The sequence below is a fragment of the Carya illinoinensis genome, chromosome 4 (assembly GCF_018687715.1).
Source record: "Carya illinoinensis cultivar Pawnee chromosome 4, C.illinoinensisPawnee_v1, whole genome shotgun sequence".
Taxonomy (NCBI): domain Eukaryota; kingdom Viridiplantae; phylum Streptophyta; class Magnoliopsida; order Fagales; family Juglandaceae; genus Carya; species Carya illinoinensis.
In genome coordinates, this window is record NC_056755.1 from 2735472 (window position 1) to 2754542 (window position 19071).

The 19071-nt window shown below is 34.7% G+C and overlaps 3 protein-coding genes across 5 annotated transcripts; all 3 read left to right on the forward strand.

The window, feature by feature from the left end:
• The first annotated feature begins 2755 nt into the window (after positions 1–2755).
• Positions 2756–10185, forward strand: LOC122307532 (glucose-6-phosphate 1-dehydrogenase 6, cytoplasmic). 3 transcript variants are annotated; one of them, XM_043120454.1, is made up of 16 exons: positions 2756–2959; positions 3763–3946; positions 4287–4372; positions 4835–4901; positions 5005–5191; positions 6069–6226; positions 6310–6378; positions 6610–6668; positions 7021–7057; positions 7442–7513; positions 7812–7959; positions 8114–8209; positions 8840–8910; positions 9029–9144; positions 9312–9357; positions 9764–10185. In XM_043120454.1, exons 2-16 carry the CDS (start codon positions 3773–3775, stop codon positions 9929–9931), a joined length of 1554 nt encoding a protein of 517 aa, XP_042976388.1. In that variant the 5' UTR covers positions 2756–2959; positions 3763–3772; the 3' UTR covers positions 9932–10185. The 3 variants fall into 3 exon arrangements, with proteins under 3 accessions (XP_042976388.1, XP_042976389.1, XP_042976390.1); XM_043120455.1 differs by lacking the exon at positions 2756–2959 and adding an exon at positions 2966–3156; XM_043120456.1 differs by lacking the exon at positions 2756–2959 and adding an exon at positions 2966–3120.
• A 1318-nt stretch (positions 10186–11503) lies between these two features.
• On the forward strand, positions 11504–14984 carry LOC122307516 (F-box protein SKIP14-like). Its single transcript, XM_043120432.1, has 2 exons — positions 11504–12983; positions 13676–14984. Exons 1-2 carry the CDS (start codon positions 12111–12113, stop codon positions 14228–14230), a joined length of 1428 nt encoding a protein of 475 aa, XP_042976366.1. The 5' UTR covers positions 11504–12110; the 3' UTR covers positions 14231–14984.
• A 1416-nt stretch (positions 14985–16400) lies between these two features.
• On the forward strand, positions 16401–19059 carry LOC122306649 (cytosolic Fe-S cluster assembly factor NBP35-like). The gene is made up of 3 exons (XM_043119092.1): positions 16401–16555; positions 16680–16781; positions 17952–19059. The coding sequence occupies exons 1-3, from the start codon at positions 16480–16482 to the stop codon at positions 18881–18883; spliced, it is 1110 nt and encodes a 369-aa protein (XP_042975026.1). The 5' UTR covers positions 16401–16479; the 3' UTR covers positions 18884–19059.
• Positions 19060–19071: the final 12 nt, after the last annotated feature.

Sequence of the window (19071 nt, forward strand, 5' to 3'; positions counted from 1 at the left end):
CCTGTAGGTCCTCTCAACGATCGATCTCTTGTACCGGAAGGAATGAAACCATCTTAACCAAAAATAAAAAGATAAAAATTACTTTATAATATAACATATTATATATAAAAAGTTATATTAATTTATAAATTTATTTTTATAATTAAAATATTTATCTAGAAAATTATAACAAAAATATAAAACAAGCATTGAAACAATACCTTAAAGAAGAATCTAGAATTCATCGTTTTCTTCATCTACGAGTTAGAAATAATCATCGTGGGCCAAAAGTTTTGGTGTTTTTTTTTAGAAATGATTTTTGCAGTTGGCGTGCAGTCGTTTTAAAAAAAATGAATTAATATGAGATTTATATGAAAAAAAAATTATTTTTATAACTTTTATTTATTTATTTCGTACAGTTATTTACATGTTGACTATATTTACCGACTGCATCTAGAAATTTTTTCTTGAATGATGTACCCAATTATATGGACAATGGGCCTACCATTGCCGGTAATTAATGACCCACTTCAGAATTTATTATTATATTATTATTAAATATTGTTTTAATGACAAAATAATTGTATAAAAATAATATTATAAATTTATATAATTTAATGTGATTTATTAAATTATAATATTTTTTTTATAAATTAATATGACGTAAATTTTTTTAAAACCCCAACCTCGACTCGACGCCCGTGACTATGAGTAGGCCCTGACTCGTGGCGTGGATAACGCCAGGTGCCAGGAAAAGTCGAGTCCTCTCTAGGACTAGCGGGTCGTTCCATCCCGCGTCGCGGTCTACCGTCTAAGTCCAAAGTTCGCCAAGATATTGTGACTTTGCTTCTCCACCACGATCTAAGAAATTTTGGACAGACCGATTGACCGAACTCTCTCTATATATATTTTTTAAAAATATTTTTAATAATTTAATATATTATTTTTATATAATAATTATATAAATTAATGATATAATTTTTTTTCAAATTTATTATTATTGATCATATAAAATAATTTTTTAATGAGTTAGCCATGTACATTAATAATTTATTTAATTTTAATTTAATAATTTATTTAAAAATTAAAAAATTAGACCAGACTAACTGGACCAGATATAACTAATTTATACCCATAAAATGTGACATTAGTTAATAAATTTATAAATAAAATATACTAAATAATATTTAATTATTTAATTTCACATCATAAAATAATAAAATTGACATAAAAATTAAAATAATAAATAATATTACTCATCTTTATTGACGAATATTCACTTTTACAAGGCGTTTGTTTAGAGCCTTATATGGGTATTAAGGCGACATTTTTTATTTTTGTTTTGGGCAGCAACACTTTATCATTTATTTTTATTTTTAGACTTAATTTTACAATAAAAATGCTGGGAGATGGATTAAATTTTTTAGATAGATTGGGAAATCCTTCACCCACTCCGTCTAGGGGTTGCATCAACTTATCACGATGAGGAAAACTTATATTATAAAATAAAAATTTATATATTTATAATTTTTGGGTTTTGAAATTTATTATTTTCGTTTTGTTTTAAAGAATACATTTAATTTATTGATTGGGTTTTTTTAATTTATATGTGACCTATTTAAGAACATGTATTGAAAAGTTACTAATTGGGATGTTTGGAAGTATATCTCATCTAAATATTTTATTTTATTTTCTTCTTAAATATTATTAAAATATAAATACTTTCAAATTAATCACTACACTTTTCTTAAACTCTTAAATAAAAATAAAAATAATTCACTTTTTTTCAAATATAAAAAATAATAATATTAAAAAATTATATTATAACAATATTTTAATTTTATAATTTAATATTTTGTTCTCAAATTTTAAAAATTATTATATACTCAATTCAAACTATCTTATTACTATTACTCAATTTAAAATTTAATAAATACTTAATTGTTTGGATCAACATTAGCTATTCGTACTGTTGATTGTTAGAAAATTGGAGCAATCATTCGTATATTATAATCAATGCACTCTAATCTTATCTCATAATAATATCACATCAAACATTTACCAACTTATTTTATTTATATTGAAAGGGTAACAATGTTTAAATAAAATGGATTTTTTATTTTAACCTTTAAAACTTGTAAGCGACCATTATCTTGACAAATAATGTTATATATAATAGTAAAATACGTCAATATTATATAGTTATTTAAAAAGAAAAAAGTGAATTATATTATTAAAAAATTAATTTTCTTCTCATATAAATATTGTATTTATTTATTTTTTTAAAATAATTATGTAGTGCTTACACACTCACGATTGTAAGCATCATTTTTTATCTTAACTCATTAAAATATGTTTATGTCTAATTATTTCTTAAATAAAAATTGTTGTCTTGCGTAAATTTTATTATAAAAAATTAAAAAAATTAATTAATTTTTAATGGAATTAATTTCCTTACAAAAACGTTTACACAATAATTACTAGTGAAAAGGTCGAGAAACACCCTTTAGTAGTAGGATTTAATTAAAATTTTTCAATAATTAGTTTCATCTTATACCATTCACCCTCTCACTAATTTTTATCTAAAATAAAAAGAATAATAATTATTTTATTTATCTTAAATTTTATTAATTTATTAATAGTCATGAAAATTAATGACTTCATGAGTTAACCGTTGTTGAAAATAATAGAACTTAAGGCATAATTTCTCAAACATAAATCATTTACAGTCAAAATGTCAAAATATAAGATTGTCCGAGGCGGAGAAAGTCAGAAAGCTCAAACTCTCGGGTGTAAATAGAAATACGCAGAAATAAAGGGCAGTTTGGCGAACAATGGCGGCTGGTAAGGAGAGAGAGAATACTGAGGTAGAGAGTTGGTGAACGAGGCAACCGTTTTGACAATCAGAAAATAAAAGCTCACTGTTACTTTATAGTTCCTACCACCACCAATTTTCCACTCCAAAACTGCAAATCGAAAGGTATCTGTGATCTGTGCAGCTCTTTACACGCTCACCCTGCCCCCTCCTCCCTCCGTCTGTCTCTGTCTCTGTCTCTGTGTGTGTCTGTCTGAGTTCCACTTTTTGTGGAATTGTGCTGCTTTTTTTGGTGGGGTTGTTCCAAACTAGCGGGAAGTTTTACGGTACTGTTAGATCCTTGATCTCGCTTCTACAACCCGGTTCGTGATTTGGATTTCGTGTATATAGGGAAATACCCGTTATGTTAAATGCTTTCGAGGTGATCATTTTCGTGATTCCGATTCCCGAGTTTGGATCTGTCAGCTTACGCGCTTCGTTGTAAACTGAGATCCATTCATAGAATGAACAATTCTTAGTTTTCTGTGGTTTTCTTCGCAACTCGGTCTGTCTGGCTGTCAAGAAACCCGGAAAGGAATAGATAAATCAAATCTTTGAATTATAAAGAATTTTGCTAGATGTTCAATAACAACGGTCACTTGGGTAATTCCAAAGCACGTTTTTCTTAACGATCAAGCGAGACGCTAATGATCTCAATCTGTGTATGTTTTCTGGGTGGGGTTGAAAATCCAATGTAGTTGTTGGTAAAACACGAAAATTTTTGAGAGAGTGATGGATCTGAGCACTTTAACTTGTTGGTCTGATTTTTTCGGTTAATCTGGTCAATCCTTTGGAGTGAAGAATGAGTGCCCTGTTGGCTTACGCCGAAGGCCACTTTCACTAGCTTTGCTCACAGCTTGTACTTTCTCAATACAGAATATAATATAAGAAATTGTAATGTAGCTCTGCATGCTCTTTCTCTTGTCCAGCTTTTAGAAGATGGAATCAGGATCTTGGCACATCGAGAAAAGAGATAGTTTTAAAAGCGAACCGTTTGGAAGAGATGTTGACAATGCGCCTGAAACTGGGTGTCTCTCCATTGTTGTGCTTGGTGCTTCTGGAGATCTTGCTAAGAAGAAGACCTTTCCAGCACTCTACCACCTCTTTCTGCAGGTCTGCTTGGACTCTTGTTCAGGATTCGGTGTATTGTTTTCGTGATTTAAATTTATTGGGAATCTGTTGTGGAATTGAGATGGACTTTCATCTTCGACTTGTTCCTTTGAAATTTTGAGTGTAGTTGGATGATTTATAGTCTTCTCATTTTGTCTGCATGTCTTAAGACAATGCCCTTACGTTGATCTTTGTATTCTATCCATTTTGATGGAAGTTTATTACACCTCTTAAAGACAAATGAGAATCTGAGCTTCTGTTTATTAAAACTACCTAAGAAGTAGAGTTGCTTGGTGTTCTTTGGAGCCGTCAGCTGTTATACTCACTTTAAAAGGCATCTCAGGGATTCCTGCACCCCGGTGAAGTTCACATTTTTGGCTATGCAAGGACTAAGATTTCAGATGATGAGCTAAGAAATCGCATTCGCGGGTGAGATGCATTTTGTTATCTGTTTCTGCATGATGTAATGAGTAGGAACAATAATGTTTGTGTGAACATCCATATTTTGTTCCATGCTTGGCAATTATCTTTTTCAATAATATATACTTCTAAAACAAACTATTAATTATATCATCTTTGTCAATAATATATACTTCTAAAACAAACTATTAATTATATCTAAATAAACCGTATTTTCAGGGTTGATATTTGGAAGAACAAAAGTATACCTGACAAAATTTCCTTTATTTTTTTTTCCACTTTCATTTTTCTTGCGTGTGAATGTTTCTTTAGTTCTATTACTATGTCTGTTCACTTCCCTTTCGCCATTTTTTCTCCCAATAACGGTATTGTGTTTCTCACTCACTTAAAGTCTTCAAAGGCTTCTTCTTTCATTTGTTTATAAGAATAGCTCATGACGTGGAATGATTTAGATATGATAGATAACTGCAGGTATCTTATCACTGACAAAAGTGCTTCAACGGAGCACTTGGATAATGTAACCAAGTTTCTCAAACTGGTTAGCACAAACCTTATCCTACATCAGTTTGGAATCATTTATGTGGTCTCCCCCAAGTAAAATGTATTTGTTTCAACTTATTGTTGTATTATTTTTTTTGTAGGTTAAATATGTAAGTGGTTCGTATGATTCTGAGGAAGGTTTTCAGCTGCTGGACAAGGAAATTGCAAAGCATGAGTTATCAAAAAATAGCTTGGAGGGATCATCTCGGAGACTCTTTTATCTGGCACTTCCTCCATCTGTTTATCCATCTGTATGCAAGATGATCAGGCATAATTGCATGAATAAATGTTAGTTGTTCTAACTCATATTTGGCATTGTGGCTACTGATAAAAAAATATTTCTCATTGGGGCTGGAATTATCAATTAACTCTGGTGACTACTGTTTGGTCATTTATGTTTAGAAGGTGTATTTCACTCATATTTTTTGTTGCAAGATCTTGCATGAAGGTTGGTGCCTGTTATAAAACAGCTGTAGTATATTGTGCGGACATATACACTAATGTGGATTTTGAAATACAGCTCCATGTATTCTTTGACATGCTTCTAGATAGTTGCTTAAAGATTTAAAATAGGAAAGATGGGGATGCCCAGATGGGTAGCCATTGGTTGAGAATACAGGTCACTATCTGATATCTATCTGCTTTGTGTTAGTCCGGTGGTCCTGTAGGTGTTTTACTCTAGGCTTCTTCATTCTTCTTTGTGTAGAATAGTTTCATTATTTTATAATGATCACACTGTGCTCATAGAAGTTGTCGTTTGCTCACTAAGCATGATTCTAGGAACTTGTTGCTCAGTCATTGGAATTACAAAGATGTTATTACAAATAGCATTTTTGCCTTTGAGCATTGCTCTGATGTAAGGAAGAAGTCTAAAAGCATACCTGAATTTCTATTCATATAGCCAGATAACAGCGAAAGAAAATTAGGCCCTCTATTTCCCACTAAATGTCATAATGCACTGTTTCTGTTATTTTGTTGAACCTGCACACATATTTATAGAAGTGGAAAACGCTGTTTGACTAGCTAAAGTTTATTTAAGATCTATTGACGATTGGGAAATTTTATTTGTTGAATCGAGCAAGTTGGCATTTTGATTCCTAGATGAGATGTAGATTTAGAATATCTGATACAACACTTTCTGAAAGAATCATCCAATTATTTGCAGCCGATCTTGGTGGATGGACTCGAATTGTAGTTGAGAAGCCTTTTGGCAAAGATTTGGAATCTGCAGAGCAACTCAGTTCCCAGATTGGACAGTTGTTTGATGAACCACAAATTTACCGGATTGATCATTATTTGGGAAAGGAATTGGTGCAGAATTTGGTAATATACGTGTAGATAAGTCATAGTTTTTGCTCGTTGGTTTCATGACTCTGATTATTTACCTTCTTACCTTAAATATGCAGTTGGTTCTTCGATTTGCAAATCGCTTCTTCTTGCCCCTCTGGAATCGTGACAATATTGACAATGTACAGGTGTGAATCCTTCTTTTCACCAATCATTGAGAAAGTTACTAACCTATGGTGAGGCTGTGATTGTACCTTACTAGCAATGAAGTAAGGGGTACTTTGTGTCCGGGCTATGTCTTATTGTCCCCCAATGAATGTGCACCTCTATATTTAGGATTTTAACTTTCATTGGTCTCCTGATTTAACTGTGATATTTACAAGTTCATCATGTATCTTGTTTGTATTTTTCTCTGGCAGATTGTATTCAGGGAGGATTTTGGGACAGAAGGCCGTGGTGGATATTTTGATGAATATGGGTATGTTCTGTAAATGTTGTGTCTCAGTTTGTTTGTTGAGCACAAGCTTAAAACAGCAGTTGTTTCTTTTTCTCCTCAAAATTTTCCATTTATCTCTAAATTTCTTGTATAGGAATATTTTTAATTACTACTTGCTAGCTATAGTTTCTGCTTATATTGGAAGTCCTGTAATTTTAGTTCTAAGTGGCTTAATATAAGTTTTTATAAGTGGCTTAATATATTTGAGGATCTATAATTGGGGCTTACCTGCTTTTTGTAATGTATGCATCGCACACCTCTTGTGGATCTAACTTTTAACAGTTGAATAGATCTTGATACAAGGGAAATCTAACTATATTTATTGTTCTGGCAGCATTATTCGCGATATCATTCAAAATCATCTATTGCAGGTAAGACCTTGGTACTACGATAAAGCAGATTTTGTATCCTTAATGATGCTATCTCTGCATGATTAATTATTTCTTAATGCTGGGTTTTTTGGTAGCATTTGGGAAGGGGGATTGTTATTTATCTTGCCATGCCCTGAATTGCAATATTTCTGATTTCTTTTTAGTTTTTCATATTACTTTTTCTTGTGATAAGATACCAATAGAAACTTGGTGGGTGTGTGTTGTGGCAACATCTCCAGCTAACCTTCTTTGTTCAGGCTTTTGTTACCCCCAAACTCCCTGGACAACCGATTGCCATACAACCTCCCAACCCATGACCAATATATGAAAGGTGTCAAAAATTTGATATGATTGTATTTCTCATTGTTCATCTACAAAGTGCAGGTTCTCTGTCTAGTTGCCATGGAAAAGCCAGTTTCTCTCAAACCTGAGCACATTCGGGATGAGAAAGTGAAGGTATGTAACTTTACAACCCCAATGCAAGGAGGAAATCTGTTTAAGTTATAATCAATGTATATTAATGCTCCATATATTAGTTTTGAAAGACCTTTTAAAATTAATAATCATGTTTTTTCTTTTTGTCTTAGTCGTTAAACTTTTCCCCATGGTACTTTTTCTTCTTAGTTATATGATTTGTCCATTTAATAATTTTTTCCTTCGGTTGCCAATAAAAAAATATTTTTTTCCTTGGTAATTTGCTTTGAGTTCCAGACATGTTTTCTTACATTGATTGCTGATATTATCTGAATATCAGGTTCTTCAATCAGTTCTTCCAATTAAAGATGAAGAGGTTGTTCTTGGACAATATGAAGGCTATAGGGATGATCCAACAGTTCCTGATCACTCAAACACTCCAACTTTTGCAACTGTAGTTCTGAGAATACATAATGAAAGATGGGAGGGTATGATATATTTTCACCATTTGTTTGGTCTTCTTTTGAAACTTCTTTGTAGTTAAGAGGAAAAAAGTAATATCTGAACCTCACATTTGGGTATTCAATTAAAGGATAATGTTGTTCAACTTCTGCTCACAGTCCAGTCCAATTTTTTATTCAGGTGTCCCATTTATACTTAAGGCCGGTAAAGCATTGAATTCGAGAAAGGCAGAAATACGAGTTCAGTTTAAGGATGTTCCTGGTGATATATTCAAATGTATGGCATCAGACCCTTAGAATTCTGGTGACTTGCCTTCAAGATTTTGTGTGTCTTTTCTTGATTCAAAATTTGGTACACTTTTTTTCTGTCTTGGCCGGAAGAAATTTTTTTAGGTAGCCGCTGTCTACAATTCTATCTTGAAGTATGAACTAGAAGTTGGTTTCCAAACATTGAAAGGGTGAAAAGGGAGGAAGGAGACTTGTCATTTCCTACTGGCAGATGGCGTATCTTTTACTTGTGAATCTGTGATAATCTAATGCAGGACTGAAAGTACAACAATTTACTGGTGTTTTCATGCAGTTAAAATTTTGGTGTCAAAAGTCAGAAAGGTCATGATTATTAGCTCAGTGAACATTTCCGTGAGCTTTATTGCCGTGGGGAATATGCAGAATGGCTCATTTTCTGTTTCTCCTTCTCCTATATAATTTATTTTTAAGTCTTTGTGATCTCTGTATATAACTCCATATGGTCTGGCTGCCATTTATCTCTTGGTATTCTTTCTATATTCAGTGTCTGTCTATTGTTTTTGCTCATACCACTGCATTTATATTATGCTTAGTGGTCTGTCAAATATTTGGTCGCCTAAAAGTTATCCAGTTATTTATCGAACATTCTCTCATTGTATAGGTAAAAGGCAAGGGAGAAATGAGTTTGTCATACGCCTTCAACCCTCAGAAGCCATGTACATGAAGCTGACGGTATGCTCATGATTCTAATATAATTGTGACGATTTTTGGTCCCACAACGTTTGAGCTGGTACCTGCTTATGTTTGGGGCATCGGGTAAAGTAGATATTGTTCTCAATGTCTCATGCAGGTCAAGCAGCCTGGACTGGAGATGTTGACTGTCCAAAGTGAATTAGACCTGTCGTATAGGCAACGTTATCAAGGGGTTACAATCCCAGAGGCTTATGAACGTCTAATCCTTGACACGTATGATCCTTGCCCTTTCATACTCTTGCTGTCTGATAATTCTGCTTTTATTTGAGGCAGTCAGCGCAGCTGTTTTCAATTGCTTGTATAACTCTAACACAATAGTAATATAGGGATTCAAGAGATTAAGGATTAATATTCACTGAGTGGGAAATTTGTCTTTGCAGAATAAGAGGTGATCAGCAACACTTTGTTCGCAGAGATGAGTTGAAGGTATGTGGACAGTGTATATTAAGGGCCTGTTTGGGAATACAACTGTTCTCAAATATTTTAAACTACTTCACTACTATTCATAAACTATTCACTATTATTAATAAACTTTTTCACTACAATTCACTGATATTTTGAGATATTCTTAGTACCCAAATGAACCATAAGATTGTGTTTGGATAGAAGAATTTGGATTTGGATTCAAATCAGCCATGATATTTGAATTCATGATTTTAAAAACTTAAAATCTTGTATGATTTTGGTGTAAATTCAAATCCAAATTTTAATTAATGGTCCAAGCAGGGGATTTGGATTGTAAAGTAGCTCTCCAAAGTCTAAACGCAACATAAGTGAAATATCTTAACACAATAGTGTCAATTTCCAATTTGACGGTTGTGTCAACCATCAGGCGGCGTGGGAGATATTCACCCCTCTTCTGCACAGAATTGATGATGGAGAAAAGAAACCACTTCCTTACAAACCAGGTAGCCGAGGTCCTGAAGCAGCAGATGAGCTGCTAGCAAAAGCCGGTTATGTTCAAACACATGGCTACATATGGATCCCTCCCACCTTGTAGACTTGAGCATACTTGGTTTTATGGTGTGTCTATCCTGTTGCCTGCCTTTAAATATAGTTTGTTATGGAAAACTGGATTTTGCATAAAGCTTGATAAGCTCTATTATCAGAATAAGAATATATGCTATGGTGTGTATTAGAGAGATACTTGAGCATTATATAAGCAACAGATACAATGCACCACCTTTTTGTAATAAATTGCTGATGTTCAGGAACGGTCTGCCTCTCAGAAAGAAAAGAGATCGATTCAGCAAACACTCTTGTTTTTTTGTCAAGTCTTTGGTCTTGGTCTTGATCTTCTCACTCTTCAGACTGCGTTGGTTCCAGGCTAAATAAAGTAATAAACCTTATGTTACACAATTTATACAAATTGGTTTTTATTTCTATATTGGTGGTAACTAAAGTTTTGTTAAATTATTCATATTTTTTAAACAAGTTCTGCTACATACAGTCATTTTTAAATATTTTTTATGTACTCTACTTATATGATTGGTTAAAATAGTTATCTTATATTAAAAAATAACGTAACCAATCACATTAATAAAATATGCAAAAGAGTACGTAAAATTGACTGTACATAAAATTTTTATTTTACTTTACTACTTTCATGTCCTTAAAATAGTAAAAAAGGATGACCAAATTTGTTGAATAACAAGAACACAGAAAGTGAAAATAGGCGTCCTTGTCTTTGTTGGATTCTCTACCCACCTTTCATTTTTCTTGATTCCTCAATTTGGTGATCCTCTTCTCTCTCTCTCTCTTTTTTTTTTTTTTTTAATAACCATTTAAATAATTGAAAATGTGTAAATCCGATTATCTTTTCGTTTATTTGTTTTTTCTTCAGTCTATCCGTCGAGTGGTGCCCAAAACCATATGACAGCAAACACCTGTTACGATAAGCCCCGCAATGATCCAAATCCGTCAGATTGCACGTGCAATCAATTATCCAAAAGTGGTATAAATCCTCAATCATCTTTATCGTATGGTATTGTCAATCCATCGTGATATATATTTCTTGTTGGGGAAAAATCAGGCCTACCAAAATAATTATTAAAAAAATATTTCAGAAATTAATTTCACTTTATATTATTAAGAATGTGAAAATTTTTAATTATACAATAATTATAATTTATCATATCAAATTACGAGAATTTATAAATTTTTTTTATATATATTTTTTATCTTTCTTCTGATCATTATTTCTAGTCGTATTAAAATTTTAAAATATGTACAAAAAACATGCATTTGTTTTAATTATTAATGATCGCATTGGATATATTATTATTATTATTATTTAGGTTGAGGAATTTATTAATTTATTGGGGTGTTGAGTAAAACAAAAAATAATAAAGGAAAATGATAAATTTATAAGATTTTTATAATTATATTTTAAATGAAAGATAATTATATAAAATTAAAATAAATTATTAAAGAGTTGGAAGTGTATCCAACAAGAAATTACCCAAATAGAAAAGGGCAAAGAATAAAGGGATCACTACTAGTCAAAGGAAACATATCTAATCCCTCGAACGCCAAGTCCCTAAATTCTATTGGTCCAAGGATCGGGCTTTCTGATTCTCCACCCGCCCTCTCTCTCTCTCTCTCTCTCTCCTGTGGCTCAGTCTCTTGGCTCTTATATTGCCCTCCCCTCCTTTTCCTTTTCAGAATCCACTTCGATAATTCGTTTCTCCCTCCCTTTCCCTTTCCTTGCTTCTCTCTGTTCTGGGTTTCTATATAATATACCTGACATTGTTCCTAAAGCGAAAAACAAAAAAAATATCGTTCCCTCTTCTTCGCGGTGGTATCTTGGTTTTCCTTCCATACCACTGTTTTATTTTTCTTGTCTTTTTAATTGTTTTCCTTCTTTTCGTTAGTATCAATACGATCTAGTTCGCCCTCCTAGAAAGCTTCTCGTTTGAGCATCAGCTCCGCTCCTAAGATCATTCTTCAACCTGATTCATTAATAGGGGTTTATTGTCTAACTCCGATTCCGGTGCTTTTTTTTATTTTTTAGTCCTGTGCCGCCGGAATCGAGAGTTTTCTCCCTCTTGTTTCTTTTATTTTATAATTTAGGGTCTTTTGTTTGGTTCTCTTTCTTGGAAAAAAAAGCTTTGCGGGCATATAATTGAGTTGTTTGACCCAGTCTAGGTGTCTTGCGATAGGGTTCCTACGAATCAAGAATGCCTCTTAGTCTCTCTGATGCCCACGCGGTTAGGAATTATGAAGGTTCACGTGATTCTTGGAGTTTCCGGGGCTTGAATTCTGAGTCGGAGGGTTCTGATTGCAACAAAATGGGCAAGGCTGAGTTTGGAGGCTACGGGGAGCCGGTGCTCGTAGATGATGTCGTCGATAAGTTGCCTGTAGATCCATTTGGAATGGATAAAAGGTCTACGATTACGATCACGGGTTGGTTTCAAGACTTGGTAGAGGAATCTGATTCAGGTTGTAATGGTTTTGGGTTTGATGATGCTCAAAAAGAGATTGCTGATCATCATGGACTCCTTGCAGGGCTGAATTGGCTGTGGAATGGTTCGATGAAGTTTGAACCAGAATTGGGTAACGTGAAAAAGGGTGAAATTTCAATTCCTTGTAATGGGTTTGATGGATATGGGGTTGACGCTAGATTGCTTGATGGTGTTTTTGCACTGGATGGAAATGTGGAGGAGTTTATGAATTTCGGCCGTTTCGGAAATTGGTTTGTGAGCAAAGGAGCTCCGGAGTCGAGGGATTTTGGAAAAACTTGTTTTAATGGTGGGGAAGAAGGTACACCCCATGATGCCATGTTTTTTGCTTTGGGATATCTGGGAGTGCAGGACCTTCTCACTGTAGAAAGGGTTTGCAAATCTTTGCGCGATTCGGTTAGAAGTGATGCTCTTCTGTGGAGGAGTATTCACATCGATCGGCCGTTAAGCGAGAAGATCACGGATGATGCTCTTCTGAAATTGGCTAACAGGGCACAAGGCACCCTTCAGTGCTTGAACCTAGTGGACTGCATAAGAATCACAGATAGCGGTTTGAAGCGTGTGATTGAAACGAATTCAAGACTGAAAAAGGTTGGTGTTTATGATACAACAAGTATCTTGGAACATAAATGATTTTTGCTCATCATATACTACTGCTTATGCCTATCTCAATCGTTTCAATAATATTTATCTCTTAATAAAAAATAAATAAAAATCGTTGAGACCAATTGATTTATAACAGATGCTCTCCTGTTATTTTTTCTTCCTCCGATAAATGCCTAATGACTTTACCAGGTACTCTGCGTATATAATTCTTGAGACATTTTTTAGTTGCTATAGATAGTATACATAACAAATAACAATTATGCACAATTTTCTTCCATTTTAGAAATTCTCTGTACGCATAACAAATATGCACAATTCTTCTTTGTGGTATCCTCTCTCCTATCCATCGTTGAATATGATATTTATGCCTTTTTGTATATCAATAAAATCATAGGGAATTCAGGCATCCTATGCAACTTGAGCAAGATTGTTATATTTCAGATAGCTTTTGAAATAATTGTTGCGTTTTGTTAGGTGGGCTTCCATCCAATGATAAAGTGAAAATTATGAATTCGCAGAAACAAAAGTTCCAACGGTTGCAACTATTTCCTTGTCCTTTTTGCTCATCATGTTTATCTTGAACTTCTTTAAATTCATCATTAGCTAAATTCCTTTATGGTTTTGTTCTTCTGAGATTAAAAGTTAGAATTCATTATTGACTCACTTCTTGCATGCAGCTAAGCGTGCCAGGATGTGTAAGACTTAGCGTTGACAGCTTATTGGATATGTTAAGGGCCTTCAAGTCTGTTGGCTCCCCAGGAATAAAGCACTTGAGAATTGCTGGCATCCGCAGTATCACAGAAAAGCATTTTGAAGAATTGCAGTTTCTTCTGAATGCAGATAACCATGTGGAGCAGACTGCCCGCAGGCCACGGATTTATAGTGGGGTTTCGTCTTATATATCTTGTGATGATGATTGTGCCATCGACATTGAGGCCTGCCCCTGGTGCCACGAGTTTAAACTAGTTTATGATTGCCCATCAGAGAGTTGTCAGGGGAAACATCAGGCTACTCATTTGTGCAGGGCTTGCATAATTTGCACGCCTCGCTGTATCAATTGTGGCTGCTGCATTAAGGACCGTGATTATGAGGAAACATTCTGTCTAGACTCCCTATGTTTGGATTGTTGGAAGCAGCGACTTAATTGCCCAGATATGCTGGGTGAAAAAGGCGCTTCTCAGTGCACCATTTTTCGTCGAGAGACCAGTTACCAGTTTTGCTTCTATGGCTGATGGGAAAGACATTTTAAATTTCCACGGGCTGTAGGTTTTGGAGTAGAATCTTCATTGTTGCGCTCTCCAAATGAGTAATGCAATAGCCACCTGCGTAGATGCTAAAAGTGGGGTCTCCTGTTTCTGTGAAGAACATGCAGCCAGCTTGTGAGGACGGGAATGTACCACCAGCACGGCTGTAACTGCTTAGTTGGTGCCTCTTTGACATTTTCTCGATTCAGGAGGTTTGAGGAGGACTAGAAGAAAATTAAAAATATAGTTAAAAAAACCCTTAAAAAAATATAATAGAAAAAAACAGAATGAATGAAGGGAACTGGATGAAAAAAAAGATGATAGAAAAAAGAAACAATAAGGCAATGCTGGTCAAATAAAAGCAGGCTTTTGATTTATAATTGTGTCTTGAAATAGGGTGATTTCATGCATCTCTGGCTCATGTATTCGGACACTGAAGAAGTTGATTTCTATGTGCGACTCTGAAAGCGTGCCCGCATCTGTTCCTGGTAACGTTTGCCGAAGTGACAGTTCTTGTCACAAAAGTTGGGGTTTCTCTAATGGATGCAGATGAGGAGAATTCATATTAATATGCAGAAAGTACTGGAAGAATTAGAGCACTTGTGTTGTGTGTCAACTTTGTGATAGCTTGCTTTATTGTGCAGGTAGTTGTTGCACAAAGCTCATGTGATTTGTTTGTCACAAAGATCAGTATCAATGTAACCCAAATAAATGTGGATGATTGAATGTCCAATTTTTGTTATGTTGCTATTGTTCCCATGGATTTGCTTCTACTATTTTTCTCTAATTTTAGCTTATTATGCTATGTTTCGGTAAGTCATTTCCATACATATGTTTCCTATCGACTCTATTTTTATTTTATTTTTTAACATCCTTAGTTTAGCGAACCCTATATTTCATATAGAATGTTTAGATGATGGATTACAGAGTTTGCTATTGGGATTCAAGTATAAAAAAATTCCATTTATAAGCTGATTTATTGAGAAGCCACACGTATTATTGGTGTGAAGTTTGTCTCATCATTTTAGTATTAAAAAAACATGTTTGATGTAGTCTCACAATAAACACTGTAGTTATGCATAAGCTTATAATTTCCCAATTTTCTTAGTCCATCTTTTGTGAAGATGTAGTCAAGTGGCATTAGTTGTTGGTCTCCGATTCCTCCTGTTTTGGTCCAGTCGTTAGATGCTTTTGTGAGGTTGAAAGAAGTTGCTTAGGACCTGCCAATGTGACTGCGTTTGGGACATTCTTGCCTCTTGGTCCTTTTGATTTCTGGAAGCTTTTAAGTTAAAGTTACAACCCATCTTGCTTGCTTCAAGTATAAAAAGAATGGCGTTTTCTTGGAGAATTTGTTCCTATCATTTGAAAACAAAAAAAAAACAAAAAACCATCAACAAATTCATTCTATTTAAATTAGTGTTGCAAAAATAATTAAGATCTTCAAAGAATTGGCCGATCCAACTCTTTGGCATTCTCATTGGATTGGTCGAATGCATATTTAAATTTTAGCTAATATCACGTGAATTTGTATTTGTTTATTCCATTTAAATTTAATCCCTATGTTGGATTATCCATTTACTCTTTATATAATAATAAAATATTATTAATTTAATAAATTTTTATTTAATTTATTTCTATCACATTTTGGAATGAGAAGGTATTATTTTAATTTTTGATGAAATTATTATAGTATTTCATATTTGATGAATGACTATAACTAACATCCAAATTTTAATGTGGGAGTGTTTTTGACGCATATTAATCAAATTTTAACTATCCTTAAACTTTAACCAAGCCAACAAGGATGTAAGGACTCGGGTCAGTGTTGTGATTCCAAGGGAGGAATAACTTGGAACACAAATCCTGGCCTTCACATATTCGTCATAGATATATATTATTTGGGAAATTTCTCCAATAATATTTTTAAAAATAATATAAAAAAACCAAAATTTCATCATTCTGAATTGATTGGGCGTTCTTTAAACGTGTTTCAAAATTAAAAAACAAGCAAATTGAATCATATTTATATTTCAAAATATCGAATAATCTTACTTGTTAATATTTAAAGCAATGTCGAAACGGTACCGTATTAAGCATGTTTGGTGGTTGAACGTCAAGTTTTCGGGTCAACAATTTTACTGCGTAAACCTCCAACGTGGCGGATAATTGATCCGAACCACAACCTTCTATCCAGACCCGATTTGAGGTGAAGTGTTCTTCTTTTCCTTTCCCATATTATGGGTCTCTCAGTTGAAGCAGAGAACAAAGCCGCGAACATGGAGAGTGGTGAAATCCCAGAAAACGCCAACGAGCGTAAGCTCTTCGTTTCTATCGTTTTTCTCCTTAGCTCTTCAAAAGTTATTGGATTTTTTTTACTGGGTCCCTCTAAAATTCTGTGTTTTTGTTCCCCTTTTTCCTTATTCGTTGTCATATTCAGATTGCCCAGGACCCCGATCAGAGTCTGCCGGAAAATCCGACACTTGTCAAGGCTGCCCTAATCAAGAAGTTTGTGCTACTACCCCTAAAGGCCCCGACCCAGGTTCTCTCTCTCTCTCTCTCTCTCTTTATTTTTATTTTTTTTTCCCCTTATTAACTAAGAATTTGGACATTTACTTAATTGGTATTGGTTTTTGGTTTTAAGTTTACCAACTACTCGTGGATTAACTCTGGGTTTCCCTTGGTCATATTTTCCGAGGTCCTAAGATTTTCCAAATTTTGCCCGAGTTTCCACAATAAATATAGAGCCCATTTCTGTAATCTGTATGATGTTCAAAGTACGCTCTTAGTGTTAGCGAAAGTAATGCTACCGACAAGTTCAATGCGTTGGATTTTGGGCCAGTTCCACGTGCCTTGTACTGATATTAAGCATGTGTTGTTGCAATGAGAGAGCTTGCTGATATCTCGGAAAAACTCATGTTTATTGCACGAAACGGGAGATGGAGTCTTTCTATAAATTTTTCACATGGCCTTGTGGTCATCGTTTTTTACGAACAATGGAACAAGTATACCACATCTGGGTCGTCATTCTCTTTGGCATTGAGGTTATGGATATATTTCCGAAGTCCATGTTACCCAAAATGTCCGAGTCTATAGCTCATCCCAGGCTTGTCCTTAGAAAAATGGGATACATCTTGATGAGGTAACTTGCAACCTAAAACATTGAAGCAGAAGAGTGGTATTTCCAATGATTAAATATACAAGGAAAAAATTTAATTATGGAGGTATCACTCGATCCTATGTTGGCTTCCGGCTGGTTTGATCAGAGTATAAGCAATCCTCATTTGATTCTGCTTGATATAAGTTTTGAGAAAAGACCTTGCCCTGAAAGCCCGTTAAGTTATCCATAGGGGCTTCTCACATACTCAAGAGTAATTCAATTTGTGGAGTTCAGGTATTTAAAGTCATGCATGGGGTGCAAGGTTATTCTTTCAATATATATGTAGGTTATCATTCATATAAGAATTAGTCATATTAACTTTGTAATGACCCATATTATGTTCATGACTAAACTGCCAGAAGAAATGTCTGTAAATCTATATTTTGTTGGAGTGTCTTCTTTGGTTCAAAGTTTGCTTAAGCTGGATTGGCGTCCATCTATGCACAACATTTTTTTATTCTGGTTGGCGACTTATCCCATGTTCTGCATTAATATTATATGCACAAAACGGCTGGCTTTTTGTCTTAACGCTTCCTATATTTGTTTCTGCAGATTTGGTTGTAATTGCAGAAAGAATGGCTACTGTTAAGCATAAGATACTAGTTTTATCAGGGAAAGGTGGAGTTGGCAAGAGCACATTTTCTGCCCAACTATCATTCGCTTTAGCAGCTATGGACTTCCAAGTGGGTCTCCTTGACATTGATATTTGTGGTCCGAGCATTCCAAAGATGCTTGGCCTAGAAGGTCAAGATGTTCACCAGAGCAACCTTGGCTGGTCTCCTGTTTATGTTGAGTCCAACCTTGGGGTCATGTCGGTTGGATTCATGCTTCCTAACCCTGATGAAGCTGTTATATGGAGGGGTCCACGCAAGAATGGGCTCATTAAGCAATTCCTGAAGGATGTGTACTGGGGCGAACTTGATTTTTTGGTTGTTGATGCTCCTCCTGGGACCTCAGACGAGCACATCTCAATTGTCCAACTGCTTGAGGCTACGGGAATAGATGGTGCCATTATAGTCACCACACCACAACAAGTTTCCTTGATTGATGTGCGGAAAGAAGTGAGTTTCTGCAAGAAAGTTGGAGTTCAGGTTCTCGGCGTCGTTGAGAACATGAGCGGTTTGTGCCAGCCGATGATGGATTTCAAGTTTATGAGGATGTCAGAGACAGGTGAACATAGAGATGTTACTGAGTGGGTTAAGGAATACGTGAGAGAAAAAGCACCAGAACTTCAAAATTTGATTGCTTGCAGCGAAGTTTTTGATAGCAGTGGTGGTGGTGCGGAAAAAATGTCTAGGGAAATGGGTGTACCTTTTCTTGGGAAAGTACCATTGGATCCGCAGCTATGCAAGGCAGCTGAAGAAGGTAGATCCTGCTTCATTGATCAGAAATGTGGGGTGAGCGCTCCTGCACTGAAGATGATCATAGAAAAATTGATTGAAAATCATGGGTTCTCAAGAATGTTGGTAGATGATTGTGCATAGGCGGTTCGCTTCATCTTGCGGTCCATGGGATTAAAAATTTTGTTTGTGCGTTCTTCTGTTTCATTTGTTTATGGCGTTTATATAGGTTTGGGTTAGTTTGTATCAACAGAGTTGTTTATAACATGACTTCTTTGTGAATATAACGATAACCAGTTGCAATTGGGGTTGCTTGACCATAGTGGTCTCTT

What these genes read in the sequence shown, in the direction of transcription:
- LOC122307532 (XM_043120454.1), top strand. Translation starts at nt 3,773, where the DNA reads ATGGAATCAGGATCTTGGCACATCGAGAAAAGAGATAGTTTTAAAAGC. An exon ending in ACAATATTGACAATGTACAG is followed by an intron (nt 6,379 to 6,609) that starts GTGTGAATCCTT and finishes TTTCTCTGGCAG; the next exon opens with ATTGTATTCAGGGAGGATTT. An exon ending in TTCGCAGAGATGAGTTGAAG is followed by an intron (nt 9,358 to 9,763) that starts GTATGTGGACAG and finishes GTCAACCATCAG; the next exon opens with GCGGCGTGGGAGATATTCAC.
- LOC122307516 (XM_043120432.1), top strand. Translation starts at nt 12,111, where the DNA reads ATGCCTCTTAGTCTCTCTGATGCCCACGCGGTTAGGAATTATGAAGGT. An exon ending in CGAATTCAAGACTGAAAAAG is followed by an intron (nt 12,984 to 13,675) that starts GTTGGTGTTTAT and finishes TCTTGCATGCAG; the next exon opens with CTAAGCGTGCCAGGATGTGT.
- LOC122306649 (XM_043119092.1), top strand. Translation starts at nt 16,480, where the DNA reads ATGGGTCTCTCAGTTGAAGCAGAGAACAAAGCCGCGAACATGGAGAGT. An exon ending in CCCAGAAAACGCCAACGAGC is followed by an intron (nt 16,556 to 16,679) that starts GTAAGCTCTTCG and finishes TGTCATATTCAG; the next exon opens with ATTGCCCAGGACCCCGATCA. An exon ending in CCCTAAAGGCCCCGACCCAG is followed by an intron (nt 16,782 to 17,951) that starts GTTCTCTCTCTC and finishes TTGTTTCTGCAG; the next exon opens with ATTTGGTTGTAATTGCAGAA.